Below are 15,896 nucleotides of genomic sequence, written 5' to 3' on the forward strand. Positions count from 1 at the left end.
ATCCACCTAGAATTACCGAGCCAATTATTATAATGATCAATAAGAACAGCTGAAGACAGAGAAGAGTTTGCAATTGTAGTAGCTTTCATTGAGGGGAGGGCGCTTTAAGAAATAGGAGACGAAGAATCATTTTTGTCTATAAACAGAAATTAATTGTGTTGATATCTTCATTTTATGATTATTATATCGTAGTACTGGTGAATGAGAATACAATCGACTTCTTTTAACATTGATAGATGTTTAGTAAAATGTTAAAAAGCTCTTTCGTGGCACTTTTACTACTTTTCTTTATAACTATTAATAGGCGAGCGGCAGCAACCCCTAAAATCATGTTATACCGACCACGAAAATCAACTTTCAGGTGAATGACCAATTTTGGTCATATTTGGTATCGAGGTCGCTGAATCCGAATATGAATTTTATTTTTATCTAAAATTGGTGGAACATGTTCAATAATCAAATTTTATGCAAAAATGCGAAAACTCAATTTAGATGATTTTTCAACTTTAACTCGCTGTATCTTTGGTTGCTGTAAATATTTCCTTAAGAAAAATTTACTGTATCATCTTTGAAGTATTTAGATAACAACTAGATTTGTCCAATAAAAAAAATTAAAAGGGTTGTTAATTTTTAAACATTTTGTTGTCAGATTTCGTTATAGTGCGGCCGATATGTGAAACAATTGCACATTTAATGATACAAGCATATAATTTGCACCACATATACTACACATATAAAGGTTCAAATTTAGATATGAGGCCATCTCAGATTTTGTCTTTTACAAAAATGGCGGGCGTTCAAAATGGCGGCTATACTTATGTGTTTAATAGTACCATAACTTTTGAACGAAAAGTCCGATTTCAACCAAATTTGGTATATAGGTTTTCTTTTTGATTTACAAGAGGGATATGGTGAACCGGAAGAATCGGTTTACCAGAAGTTGTGTTTTTACTGGTTGTTTATGTAAAAATATGTTTTTTTTTTAAATTTTTTCCCTTTGTATATATTAATTTTTCAAAAAGGTAATACCGCATTTGAAAAGAGCGTAAAAATATTTTGTAGAAAATATTTTGAACTTTTTAGTTATGTTAATTATCATTTAATAAATGCATAACGTATCATCACAAGTACCTATGTGTGGCAAATTCGTGCAAACATTATAAGAATTATTGTGCATTTAATGGTAGAAGCATATAATTTGGACCACATATACTACACACATCAAGTTCAAATTTAGATATAAGGCCATCTCAGATTTTACCTTTTACAAAAATGGCGGGCATGCAAAATGGCGACTATACATATGTGACTTATAGCACGATAACTTTTGAACGAAAAGTCCGATTTCAACCAAATTTGTTATATAGATTCTTATTTTGATGTGTTAGACCAAGGTCTTGAACCGGAAGAATTGATTTACGAGAAGTTGTGTTTTTCCTGATTTTTATGTAAAAACATGTTGTTTTTTTTTACCAATTCTTTCACCCTGTATATATTAATTTTTCAAAAAGTTAATACCGACGTTGAAAAGAGTGTAAAAATATTTTCTAGGAAATATTTTGAACTCTTTAGTTATATTAATTACCAATTAATAAATGCATAACGTATCTTAACATGTACCTATGAACCTATGTGCGGCGCATTCGTGCAAATAATATAAGAATTATTGTACATTTAACGGTAAAAGCATATAATTTGGACCACACACACTACACATACAAAGATTCAAATTTAGATATGAGGCCATCTCAGATTTCGTCTTTTACAAAAATGGCAGGCATTCAAAATGAATCTACCGCACATAGGTACATGTGAAGATACGTTATGCATTTATTAAATGGTAATTAACATAACTAAAAAGTTCAAAATCTTTCCTAAAAAATATTTTTACACTATTTTCAATGGCGGTATTACCTTTTTGAAAAATTAATATATACAGGGTGAAAGAGTTGAAAAAAACAACAACATATTTTTACATAAAAAACAGTAAAAACACAACTTCTGGTAAACCGATTCTTCCGGTTCAAGACCTCGATCTTATTCATCAAAAAAAGAAACTTGATACCAAATTTGGCTAAAATCGGACTTTTCGTTCAAAAGTTATCGTGCTATTAGTCACATATGTATAGATGCCATTTTGAATGCTCGCCATTTTTGTAAAAGGCAAAATCTGAGATGGCCTCATATCTAAATTTGAACTTTTGTATGTGTAGTATATGTTGTCCAAATTATATGACTCTACCATTAAATGTACAATAATTCTTATAATATTTGCACGAATCTGCCACATATAGGTACATGTGAAGATACGTTATGCATTTATTAAATGGTAATTCTAATTAACATAACTACAAAGTTCAAAATATTTCCTAAAACATATTCTTACGCTCTTTTCAATAGTGGTATTACCATTTTGAAAAATTAATATATACAGGGTGAAAAAATTGAAAATAAATTATTTACATAATATAAAATAGTTTTACATAAAAACCAGGAGAAACAAAACTTCTGGTAAAACGATTCTTCCAGTTTATGGCATCGATCTTGTAAATCACAAAACGAACCTACGTACCAAATTTGGTTGAAATCGGACTTTTCATTCAAAAGATATCGTGCTATTAGTCATATATGTATAGTCGCCCATTTTGAATGACCGCCATTTTTGTAAAAGGCAAAATCTGAGATGGCCTCATATCTAAATTTGAACCTTTATTTGTGCAGTATATGTGGACCAAATTATACGCTTGTATCATTAAATGTGCAATTCTTATAATATATTGCACGAATCTGCCGCACTATTAGTTTCATGTTTCCTTAAAAAAGTTAAGTGACAAACTTTTTAGTTTATAATTTTAACCAACACAGCTTTAAAACATGAGTCATGAAGAAGTTTTCTGGAAAATTTCAAGTCAAATATGCAATAGGAAATAGGTTAGATGACTTTTAGACGAGTGGCACTCCCAAAAAAAACGCACATTTCTCGAGATATTGAGCACGGTGTGGTGAATGGCTAATTTTGGTCATATTTTATGTTTTTGATAGTGCTGAAAACGAAAATGAGGTTTATTTTGAATTTTAAGTATTCTTTTTCTATAAAACATTTTGTTCTTCGTACTCTATATTTTAACATAAACTTGATTAAAAAGCTAAATTTCAAATTTTTTCACTGAACTTTTGCGATTAAAATTTTGCAATTGAGGAATCTGCACCTTTTATTTAAAAAAATCATAACTTTTGTTATAATAAGACTGAAAGATTAAAACAGGTCCCATTGTCTTTAGAAAGGTGAGAAATATATACTGTAAAAATTTTAGAAAAAATATTAAAATGGAACAGATAGCATGAGAACTGTTAGACATTTTTGAGTAGGTATTTTAGGCAATCTGAAAATTTTTCAGGTAACTCATCCATGATACCCTAATACAAAAATACCGGTCTGGCTGGAGGGTAGCGGTTATTTTTCCCAAAAATCCCCCCAAAGTTAAAAAAAAGTAAAAATTGTTATTACAAAAAATGTTATTGACGTGACTTTAAAGTAAATTGAAATATTCAAATATAAAGAAAATAAACAGGCCAGGCGATTTTCGAGAGATTTTAACTCTGCATGCTTGCATGGGCGCCCCAGGATTATTTTCAGGGGGTGCATCTTAATTTCAGAAGATTGCATCTGAATCTGAACATACTATTAACCAGTATAAAATATACTACTATACATGCATAGCTATGTACTTTCTTTCCGGACAGGGGGTGCAATTGTTATTTTGACACGGTATTTTTTAATATTAATAATAAATATTCTAAAAAGACAGTTTCTTTTTGTGAAATTTTCTGCCAGGTGATCAAACAAATTACGCGTGTATGTGAATGAAAAGAGCTATAGGTAAGCAGCAGTGTGAAAAAGAGCGTATGATAACTGTTTGCATCCTCTATCGCAGCGAGTCCGTTCATTCGAGCAAAATCACATGATCTGGTGATACCCATGTTGTTGTGCCTCAAAATGTTGGAGTAATTATTATATATTTTAGATTTTTAAGTAACTGTTTATTAATTAAAGGAAAATATTACGTACTATACAATAGATTTTGCAAATGTGATAAAAAAAGATAAATTTATTATTATAAATATACAGGGTGGTTCATCTTATTCGCCTCGGTCTCTGTACGGAAAACCACTTGATATTTTAAAAAAATTTCTTCACAGAAATATACAGGGCCTTTAATACTACAACCTAAAATAATGTGAATTATACAGGGTGTTCCAAAAAAGAGTGGTATATCAAAGTTATATTTTTTCTTATGGAATGCCCTATATCTGATGAGATTATTGAATTGACCTTAAAAAATAAGCTATACTTTCATAAGGGTTCCCTATACCTAAATACAGGGTGTTTTGATTTATTTCGATTTTTATAAAAATGTAAGGTTTTAGAAAAAAATAAATATCTACGAATCTAAGAAGCAGTAACAAATTCTTTCTTGGATCTTAATAATAGACAATTTAGCATACTTAAACAGATGCTTATTGCAACAAAATTTCTTACAGGGTGGTCAAAATATGAGATTGTTCTATTAACAAATTCAAGCTGTAATAACTTACTTATTTTAAATGGAACACCCTGTATCTTACTAGTCTATCGCGTAGAAAATTTACTTAGCTTTCAGTTTGTATTAGGGTTTCCTATACCTATCTTTTTACAGGGTGGTCAAAATATTAGATTGTTCTATTAAAAAATTCAAGCTGTAATAACTTAGGTACTTATTTTAAATGGAACACCCTGTATCTTACTAGTCTATCGAGTAGAAAATTTACTTAGCTTTCAATTCTTATTAGGGTTTTCTATACCTATCTAGCTTAATTTTTTAAATATTTAAAGATTTCCTAATTTGTAAGCTTTAAAAATTAGAATTAAGTACCTATGTCGTGGTTATGTACAACACATCACCAACACCGGTAGTATACTTAAATATCTTAGTCAAGATAGTTTCATTAATAAAATTCACATTTTTATCATTTAATCACACAGAGTGTTCTTATTTTAAATGACATACTCGATATTCTATTCTTTATAATGGAAGATATTTAAAATCTCTTCAATTCCATGTTAACATTCTCAATACACATGTTATTCTGTAAATATAAATTCCCGTGTTATTCTGTAAATACCCATTTTTACATATTTTTGTACAATAGGCTCGTTTTCGTCAAAGTAGCTATTGCATTTAATTGTTTGTAATTGCGATTTAAAGATTCAAACAAAAAGTGGCGTTCTTAAATTTACTTAATAACCGTTGGGTTAAGATATGGAAAATACTTATACGGAATGAAATATAATTTATCTTCCTGAATACGGCATCTAATATAGGGTATGCAGTTTAAAATAAATATTATTCATGTTGTTCTGAAGCTATTTTCTTGTGGCATTTTTACAATTTTAACTATTTAGAATGGGAAATAACCCACAATATTATTAAAAAATGATTTTTATTGTAATTTTATATATAAATAATTTCATGTAATCGAATGAACTATCTTTCAGTAAAGTCGTCCCAGGAACGCAACTCATAAATATTGGCAATATCATTTTAAAGTCTTCTACTTTAAAATGTATCATATGTATCTGAATTGCCGATATAAATGAGTCAAATTAAATAAATTATTAGAAGAATTTTTTTACTAAGCAACATTTTTGTTTATATTAATAGTATTTTGTATTTTGACAACGGCACCCGATTTGGGCGTCGAAACGTTAATAAAAATCATTTTTTAATAATATTGTGGCTTATTTCCCATTCTAAATAGTTAAAAAAAATATTATTCAATTTCACATGTAGGCCAAAATCAACTAAAATAATACAACACTCTGTGTGATTACATGATAACAATGAAAATTTTATTATTAATGACAGTATCCTGTCTAAGTATATTGCCGGTGTTGGTGATGTGTTGTACATAAACACGACATAGGTACTTATGTAATTCTAATTTTTAAATCTTACAAATTAGGAAATCTTTAAATATTTAAAAAATGAAGGGAGATAGGTATAGGAAACCCTAATAAGAATTAAAAGCTAAGTAAATTTTCTACTCGATAGACTAGTAAGCTACAGGGTGTTCCATTTAAAATAAGTAAGTTATTACAGCTTGAATTTGTTAATAGAACAATCTAATATTTTGACCACCCTGTAAAAAGATAGGTATAGGAAACCCTAATACAAATTGAAAGCTAAGCAAATTTTCTACGCGATAGACTAGTAAGATACAGGGTGTTCCATTTAAAATAAGTAAGTTATTACAGCTTGAATTTGTTAATAGAACAATCTCATATTTTGACCACCCTGTAAGAAATTTTGTTGCAATAAGCATCTGTTTAAGTATGCTAAATAGTCTATTATTAATATCCAAGAAAGAATTTGTTACTGCTTCTTAGATTCGTAGATATTTATTTTTTTCTAAAACCTTACATTTTTATAAAAATCGAAATAAATCAAAACACCCTGTATTTAGGTATAGGGAACCCTTATGAAAGTATAGCTTATTTTTTAAGGTCAATTCAATAATGTCATCAGATATAGGGCATTCCATAAGAAAAAATATAACTTTGATATACCACTCTTTTTTGGAACATCCTGTATAATTCACATTATTTTTAGGTTGTAGTATTAAAGGCCCTGTATATTTCTGTGAAGAAATTTTTTTAAAATATCAAGTGGTTTTCCGTACAGAGACCGAGGCGAATAAGATGAACCACCCTGTATAATAGAAAAGTACGAAAATATAAACTAAATTAATTCTGTGTCCGAATCTTGTACTTGTTCTTCAATCTCTTCATCTGAGCTAAAATATTAATTTTCTTCTTCGTCAGACTCCCCTCGAGACTCAGATTCCTCTTCTATATGATTTATAAACAGTTGTAATATGTGTTTAGAATTAATTAAAAATTAATTAGTAATTAATTAATTGAGTTGCTACGTATCCTCTGTCCTTTTATACGGAGTCGAAGCCTGGACAATCACGGGCGCACCTGAAAAAGATTTGCCATTTTTGAGATGTGGTGTTATCGAAGAATGTAAAAAATATCATGGACACAACACGTAACAAACACGGAAACATTAAAAAAGCTGAAAAAGGCAAAGGAAAGAAAAGTGAGCTACTTTGGTCACATACTAAGAAATAAAAAACGTGATGTGATTGGTTATATGTATAAGGAAAAGTGCAAGAAAAAAGAGAACCGGGAAGACGATGCATAGCCTGGTTGAAAAATTTATAGTGAAGTGTAAAAACAACAAAAAACTTTAAAATCGCTGCAGACAGAATAAAATGGGCCGTGATTATCGCCATTGTCCTGAAAGGATGAGGCACACGAAGAAGCAGACGATTCAACTATAATAATAATAAAAATTAAAAGCGAACGGACTCCCTGCGATAGAGGACGCAAACAGCTATCAGTATACGCTCTTTCTCACACTGCTGTTTACCTATAGCGCTTTTCATTCACATGCACGGATTTTTGGGGAAAATAACCCCTACCCTCCAGCCTGAGCGGCATTTTTGTATTAGGCTATCATGGAAGAGCCACCTGAAAAATTTTCAGGTTGCCTAAAATACCTACTCAGAAATTTCTAACAGCTCTCAGACCAAGAGTTGTAGCGAGTTAAACGCAAAAAAACTTGATTTCATATTTTTTTTTTAATTTCTAGAGTAAAATTGCGATTTTGACAATGTTCCCCATTAGATAAAATTCAAAATAAACCTCATTTTCGTTTTTAGCACCATCAAAACCATACAGTATGACCAAAATTAGCCATTCACCACACCGTGGTCAGTATCTCGAGAAATAAGCGTTTTTTGGGGTGTGCCGCTCGTCTCTGTCACGTACCTTCTTTCCTATTGCATATTTAAACTTGAAATCTTCCAGAAAACTTCTTCATGACTTATGTTTTCATGCTGTGTTAGTGAAAATTATAAACTAAAAAGTTTGTCACTCAACTTTTTTAAGTAAACATGGAACTAACGAAATCTGACCACAAAATGTTTAAAAATTAACAATTCCTCTTTTAATTTTTTTTAAACATTTCGGACAAATCTCATAGTTATCTAAATACCTCAAATATGATACAGTAACATTTTCAAAAGGAAATATTTACAGCGACCAAAGATACAGCAAGTTAAAATTGAATAATCATCAAAATTGATTTTTCTAAAAATAAACTTTCGGATTCAGCGACCTCGAAAACATAAAGTATGACCAACATTTGCCATTCACCTATCATGGTCCCTTTTTCGATTTCTAAGCCTCAAATTAGGGGTGTGCCGCTCACCTATAAATACCTAGTATACATTTTGATATAGTTTTTTGAATAGTTGCGTTTTGTTTTTTAGGTAAACTCAGGTCTAATTTGATTGGAACTCAGTTTACAGTGTATGACAATGGCATATCTCCACGCAAAGCAAATCTGAAGGATGGTGTAATTCCTAGACAGGAACTAGCTTCTGTTATATATGACACCAATGTGTTGGGATTTAAAGGTCCTCGCAAGATGACTGTAATTATACCAGGGATGGTGGATGAACAAAGGGTTACCATATATCCTCAGGTAATTACCACGTTTTTATATACGTCGCCTGTTCTTTGTCTGAAAAATGTTTATAATCGATTTAAACATAATTCCCGACTAGCTAGAGATCTGAAATTTTCAGAATAGCTTAGAACTCGATGAGAGTGCAATATTCAACAGTTTTACATTGTTGCATTGAGTTTTTAACCTGCTAAATTACATATCAATTATAATAGTCCATTGAAATGTTACATTTTTTAGGCCATAACTTGCATTTGTTAGAGGAGTCAATTTTATTTTTTTAATGTGTAGGGGAATCAGTAGAAGCTTAAGTTCAAGTTTGGTCGCCACCCTTGTCCCCCGGCCGCCATCTTGGAAAAGGGGTGCAAAGGGGTTTCGCGCTATATCTCGTAAACTACCAACTCTACGGAAAATCTAATAAAACATAAAATGTAGCAAATTAAATTTTCTATAATTTTATATCTATTACTTTCTATCGTCAAGTGACCAACAAAAAAGTTATAAACAAAAATAAGAGAAAATTTTGTAAGAAGTTTCCTTTTGGAAATATACAGAAGAAAATAACATCATAGCGATTTTATAGAGGATTTTTCAACGAACAATAATGTGCTTACGAACGAACATTACTTTTTATCGTCAAGTGACCAACAAAAAAGATATAAGTAAACAAAAATAAGTAAACATTTTTTAACAAGTTTCCTTTTGGAGGTTAAAACTATTTTGTAGAGGGTTTTTCAGCGAACAATTTCCACTATAAAGGTGTTTAATTCTATTTATTTATCTAGGTTTTATAGCGTTCCAAACTTGACCAGATTCTCGAATGCTCATAGGGATACAATAAAAACAAAACGTTAGTCTTTCTCCCCACTATAAAACTTAGAACCCTAAGCATATATAGAAAAGCCCCAAGAAGTTGTTTGCCCCCCCAGAAAAGCAAAAAACGATTTTTAAATATTTAAAATAGGGATTAAATGAAGAGTAATCGTCCAGGAGCATCGGTATGGCGTTTGTTTTTTGACAACGATAGCTTTTATTTTTATCGATATTGGTTCGAATTTCATTATCTTAATTTAATCGCCCCATTTTCAACCTATCTACAGTTGCGTCATTATGCATCTGAAACAAGGTCTAACATAGCGCGTGTTTCAGTAACGACGCAACTATCCTATTCGCGGAGTGCAAGTACTTGGAAGGGGAAACGAGAAACGACCCTGCGCGAGTCGCGGAGAAATATTGCAACTATCTTAAATAATTCATATTGTCAATTGAAATTGTCAAATTGACGTATATTTCATACCTTCAGTCAATGAAGCAGAAAAATTATATATTGCTCCACAATATTGATATGATATGCAATTATTATATAAAGGTAAATTTAATTAATTTTATTTTGCTTGCAGTACTGCATTTTAATAACTAATTTTATTTACTACATACAATTGTTGACGTTTTCATAACATAACCTGAATCTTATTTTTTCTTCTTATTATTTTTTTGGACTATGGCCTTGACAATTATCCAGTAACCAGGACTAATATAATTGGCCAATATAATTAAAAGTGCGAATTTTAGTATAGAGCGTAGAAATAGGGGTCGCTTTGCCGAACTTGCACGGTCCCAATAGCGGCTCAGCACATTGTTACAGTTCGGTCTTTTTGTATCATCTTTACATAGTATTTTAGAAGTTAATTGCGCAATAAACAGGAATTGACAAAATTTGCAGTTAGTCATTTTTCTTCCGTACCGGGCTGAATATCTGCTTGCTATTACTTTTATTATTATAATTTATCCTAGGTGGCACAGCAGTCGGTCCCCCTCTACTTAACTTATTTTTACAGATGTGCTACCTGATTGGCCACGTGCAGTCGTATTAAAAATTGTGAAAAGTATTTTGAGTTTTATAGACAATACTATTAAGGGTCTTGTGGGTAAAATTTATATTTTTGTGATTAGATATGCATTTTGTGTTTTTTGTAAGAGCGCTTCATGAGTGGTGGTTATTTTATTTGTAAGAAACCTCTGGGGAAAATTATTTGTCAGTGGGAAAGTCGAGCCATCTTTACTCACTGTTGTCTGGAAACCCTGAGACACAAACGATTCGCTAAAACAGTGACAAAAAATGCATTTAATCTCTTCTCACTTCTTCCAACACAAAATGCAGCCCGTTTCCACAGACTCCGATTGTATCACCAGATTCAGTCATGGCTCGGTAAACATTGTGATCCAGAAAATTGGGGCTGGAAAAGGCATAAAATTTTGGATACCAATCCAAACTTCCAAGCCTTCACTACCCCCGAGCTTATGAAATTCATCTTTAGCAGATGCAATGGAAACTGGAAGTGCATGTGGTTAGAATAGAATAGAAATAGAAATATGCTTTATTGTCATGAAAAATTGTACAATTTTATCGACAAAGCTTACAAAAAGTCAAGAAAACCAAACAATAACAATTCAATTTACTAAAATTACATAAATCGTCAGTATAAATTAAAAAAAATAATAATAATGAAGTTATACAGTTAATCAATTGCAAAATTTAAATAAATTGCAAATTGCATAGTCTACCTAGTAATTAAGTTAAGCTGCTGCATATGACACCCAAATATAGATGAAAAATAATACATAATAAAAATACTACTTGTGCAAAGGGTACTGTAATTTCTTAGTTATTGATTAAGAAAATCTTCTACTGCATAATATGGTCTTTCGGATAGGTAGGCTCTTGTCACTTTACTGAATTTGGGGAAAGATGCTGCAGATTCAGGTTGTAAAGGGAGATGGTTGTAAAGTTTTTTTGCGGAATATAATATAAATTTATTTACTAACTCAGATGACGGGGTCGGCAAATAGACGTCAAAGGTAGAATTTCTCGTGAAGTAGTAATGATTAGGTCTTGGTGGAAAGACATGTAGATGTTTACGAATTAAGCAAACAGTTTCTAAAATATATAAAGATGGAAGGGTTAAAATTCTGTGATCTTTGAAGTAACTTCTACAATGTGTTGTTCTTCTGAGGCCAAACAGATATCTTATTGCTTTTTTTGTAATTTAAAAATAACATCGAATTGGGCAGCTGTACCAGAACCCCAAAAAGGAAGACCATACCGAAGATGTGACTCGAACAAAGAAAAATATGTTATTTTGGAAGATGCTAGATTGAGTTCATTCGAAACAGATAGCATAGCAAGCTGAAGATAGTTTCTTCCTTAACAAATTAATATGGAGGGACCATTTAAGGTTGCTGTCTAAAAAAATACCACGAAATTTTACACAATCAACGGTACTGACCTGGCTGTTATTAAGAGGTGAGGGTTGAAGAGCTCCTTTATAAGATAATGCTACTGTTTTATCTATGTTAAACGAGAGTAAATTAGAGTCAGACCAGGTTTTTATTGTAAGTAGATCAGAAGTTATAGTAGCATGAAGAGTTGCAATATTTGAGTTGCTCCAAGTGATACTGGTATCATCAGCAAAGAGAACGATTTTTTCATCGATTTTTAAACTAGTGATGTCCTTAATAAAGATAAAGAAAAGTAGAGGACCCAATACTGATCCTTGAGGTACCCCACATACAATGTTTTTAGACTAGAGTCTGTATCATTTGCTCTAACCAGTTGTTTTCTACCATCCAAGTAAGATTGGAACCAATTCAAAGAAATACCTCGAATTCCGTAGAAATTTAGTTTTTTTATCAAAATGTTGTGATTTACACAATCAAAAGCTTTGGCGTAGTCACAAAAAACGGTGGCAGTGTGAAGATTATATTGTTCAGTGCTTGATAAACCTCATGTAGTACAGAAAACATGGCATCAGTGCAGTGGTGCATTTATTATTTAAAAAGCCGAACTGATTTTGTGATAAAATGTTGTTTTCAACGAAAAAGGACATAAGTCGGGCTTTTATGAGTCTCTCAATAATTTTGGAGAGTACCGGTAGTAGTGCAATAGGTCTATAATTGCAGGTGTTAGATTTTTCACCATCCTTATGAAGAGGAATAATGATGGCCGTCTTTAGGCACTCTGGAAATTTACCTTTCTCAAGAGAATAATTAATTAGAGAGATAAGGACTCCCAACACACTGTCTGGGAGATTTGAGAAAATTTTTATGGATAGTCCATCGGTACTACAGAAAGATTTGCTTTTGATACTATTGATTGTTTGGATCAGTTCAGATTTATCAACCGGTCTTATAAAGAATGAATTTGAGACCTTTCCTGAATTAGGGAGATAGGAAATGAGATCTTGTTGTGACACAATAGTTGATGTTATATTTTTACTCACATCAACAAAGTATTCATTTAGATTTTCTGGGTCTGAAAGGGAAAATGTTTGAGCTGTGTGAGTTTTATTTCGAAGATCGTTTATTATGGACCAAGTTTCTTTTGCAACAGTTTTAGAGCTTCTCAGACGATTTTGATGGTACAATTTTTTAGCTGATTTTATAAGTTTTAAATAGATTGCCCTGTACTTGGTGATCTAATCAGTAACAGAGACGTTGGTAGTAAATTTCTTGATGAACAGTAGTGAACGGATATTTTTGGCAGATATGCGGACACCTTTGGTAGTCCAGGGTTTGTGATGTTTTGGCTTAATTGTGATTAAAGAAAAGCTTTATTGAAGATACAGACAAGCTTATTCAAAAAGTCACTGAAATTATTATCGACGTTTATAGAAGGAAAGGGCCACACATAGGTTAAGCATAAATTTTGGAATTTACGAAAGTTCCGAGCGGAAAAAATCCTGCCTAAACGTCGAGTTTTCGAAGAGGGCCTGCTAAAGATGTTAAACTTCGTATAAACCGCTTCATGATCAGATAGTCCCGCACTAACAGTTGTAGCGCAGACATCACGAGGTGAGAAATCTGAGACAATATAATCAATTATGGTAGGAGAATCAATGTGCATTGTTAGACCGTACGATTCAAATATGTTGACCAGGGATATTTGTGTAGCACAAGCAGCAGCATAATTCATGTTGAAGTCCCCGCATAAACTTTTTCTGCTTTTATGGGACAGGTCATCTAACAAATTAAGCAGGTTCTGAAAAAATAGTTCCACGGAAGAGTCAGGTGATCTATAAATGCAAATAATATAAAGATTAAGGTTCTTACTGTAAACTAAGGACAACTCAAAGAATGCTTCACTTTGAACAAATTTCGAATTCCAATTCCATGCTGAAAACTTTAAATTATACATGACAAAAGAGTGTGAGTTTTTTCAAAAATCGTGGAAGATATGGGGAATGAGCTAAGGCCCCGTTTTCATGTCAGGCGCTTAACGCGCGATTACAACTACATACATTTTACTAAAGACCGTTCACATGCTAATGCGCGTTTTAGGCCATTAAGACGCGCGTTGGCATGTGAACACAAATAAAGTTTTCAGCATGCAATTGGAATTCGAAATTTGTTAAAATTTCAGGAAAACTTTTAGAGAACTATTCGACAGCAAATATTTCTTGGGGATTTTTTGTCCGGGATTTTTTGTGGGGATATTTTGTCCAAAAAAAATTTGTGGGGAATATTTGTCCGGGATTTTTTGTGGGGATTTGTTGTCCGGGGATTATTTGTCCGGGGATTTTTTGTCCGGGGATTTTTTGTCCGGGGATTTTTTGTCCAGGGATAAATTGTTGGGATTTTTTGTCCGGGAATTATTTGTCCTAGCTTCGTACCAGAACCCCAAAAAGGGAGACGATATCGAAGATGGGACTCGAACAAAGAAAAATATGTTATTTTGGAAGAGGCTAAATTCATTTCCTTCGAAACAGATCTTATTGCAAATCAAGCTGAGGATAGTTTCTTGCTTAACACATCAATATGAAGAGACCATTTAAGGTTGCTATCTAAAAAAATACCAAGAAGCTTTACAGAATCAACGATACTGATCTTGCTGTTATGAAGAGGTAAGGGTTGAAGAGCTCCTTTATAGGATAATGCTACTGTTTTATATACGTTAAAAGAGAGTAAATTAGAATCGGACCAGGATTTTATTGTGAGTAGATCAGAAGTTATAGTAGCATGAAGAGTTGCGATATTTGAGTTGCTCCAAGTGATACTGGTATCATCAGCAAAAAGAAAAACTTTTCCATCGATTTTTAAGCTAGTGATGTCATTAATAAAGATAAGGAAAAGTAGAGGACCCAATACTGAACCTTGTGGTACCCCACATACAACATTTTTGGGACTAGAGACTGTATCATTTGCTCTAACCAGTTGTTTCCTATTATCCAAGTAAGATTGAAACCAGTTCGAAGAAATACCTCGAATTCCATAGAAATCTAGTTTTTTTATCAAAATGTCGTGTTTACACAATCAAAAGCTTTGGCATAATCACAAAAAATAGTGGCAGTGTGCAGATTATTGTTTAATGCTTGATAAATCTCATGTAGTACAGAAAACATGACATCTGTGGTACATTTATTATTTAAAAAGCCGAACTGATTTTGTGATAAAATATTGTTATCAACGAGAAAGGACATAAGTCGGGCTTTTATGAGTCTCTCAATAATTTTGGAAAGTACCGGTAGTAATGCAATAGGTCTATAATTGCAGGCATTAGATTTTTCACCACCCTTATAAGAGGAATAATGATGGCAGTCTTTAGGCACTCTGGAAATTAGCCTTTCTCAAAAGAATCATTAATCAGTGAGATGAGGACTTCCAACATATTTTCTGGGAGATAAGAAAAAATTTTTATCGATAAACCATCAGTACTACAGGAAGATTTGCTTTTGATACTATTGATTGTTTGGATCAGTTCAGATTTATCGACTGGTTTTATAAAGAATGAATTCGAGACCTTTCTTGAACTAGGGAGATAGGAAATGGGATCTTTTTGTGGCAAAATAGTTGATGCAATATTTTTACTCACATTAACAAAGTATTCATTTAGATTTTCAGGGTCTGGAAGGGAAAATGTTTGAGCAGTGTGGGTTTTATTTCGAAGATCGTTTATTATGGACCAAGTTTCTTTTGCAACACTTTTAGAGCTTCCCAGACGGTCTGCCGAAAAGCAGACCTCAAATGTTCAGCAGTGTGCCTTTATTGTGGTGGTGAAAGTTGCAGCAACATCGTGGACATATCAACATTAATTATTGAAGAAAATGAATTGGTAGATGAATTACCGACAACGACGCAAACTCTAACTCTCATTATACCACACAAATTCACCTCGGATACTGATTCAGATCTTGACTCGCAGCCTGGACCATCGAAAAAATGAAAGAATAATAACTATGATAGATCTTTTTCAACATAATATAATAATAAATATTTTTGTCTAGAAATTGTCCATGGATTAGACCTATTGGGGATACCACACAA

At 32.2% G+C, this 15,896-nt stretch overlaps 1 protein-coding gene across 1 annotated transcript in view; it reads left to right on the plus strand.

Moving 5' to 3' along the window:
• LOC114338398 (protein king tubby 1) overlaps nucleotides 1-15,896 on the plus strand; it is a 61,367-nt gene that overhangs the window by 8,988 nt on the left and 36,483 nt on the right. The window contains exon 6 of the mRNA XM_050645739.1: nucleotides 8,380-8,594. Within this exon, the coding sequence (XP_050501696.1) occupies nucleotides 8,380-8,594 (215 nt within the window). The remainder of the gene's footprint in view (nucleotides 1-8,379; nucleotides 8,595-15,896) is intronic.

Source organism: Diabrotica virgifera, chromosome 3, assembly GCF_917563875.1.
Source record: "Diabrotica virgifera virgifera chromosome 3, PGI_DIABVI_V3a".
NCBI classification, from domain to species: Eukaryota; Metazoa; Arthropoda; class Insecta; order Coleoptera; family Chrysomelidae; genus Diabrotica; species Diabrotica virgifera.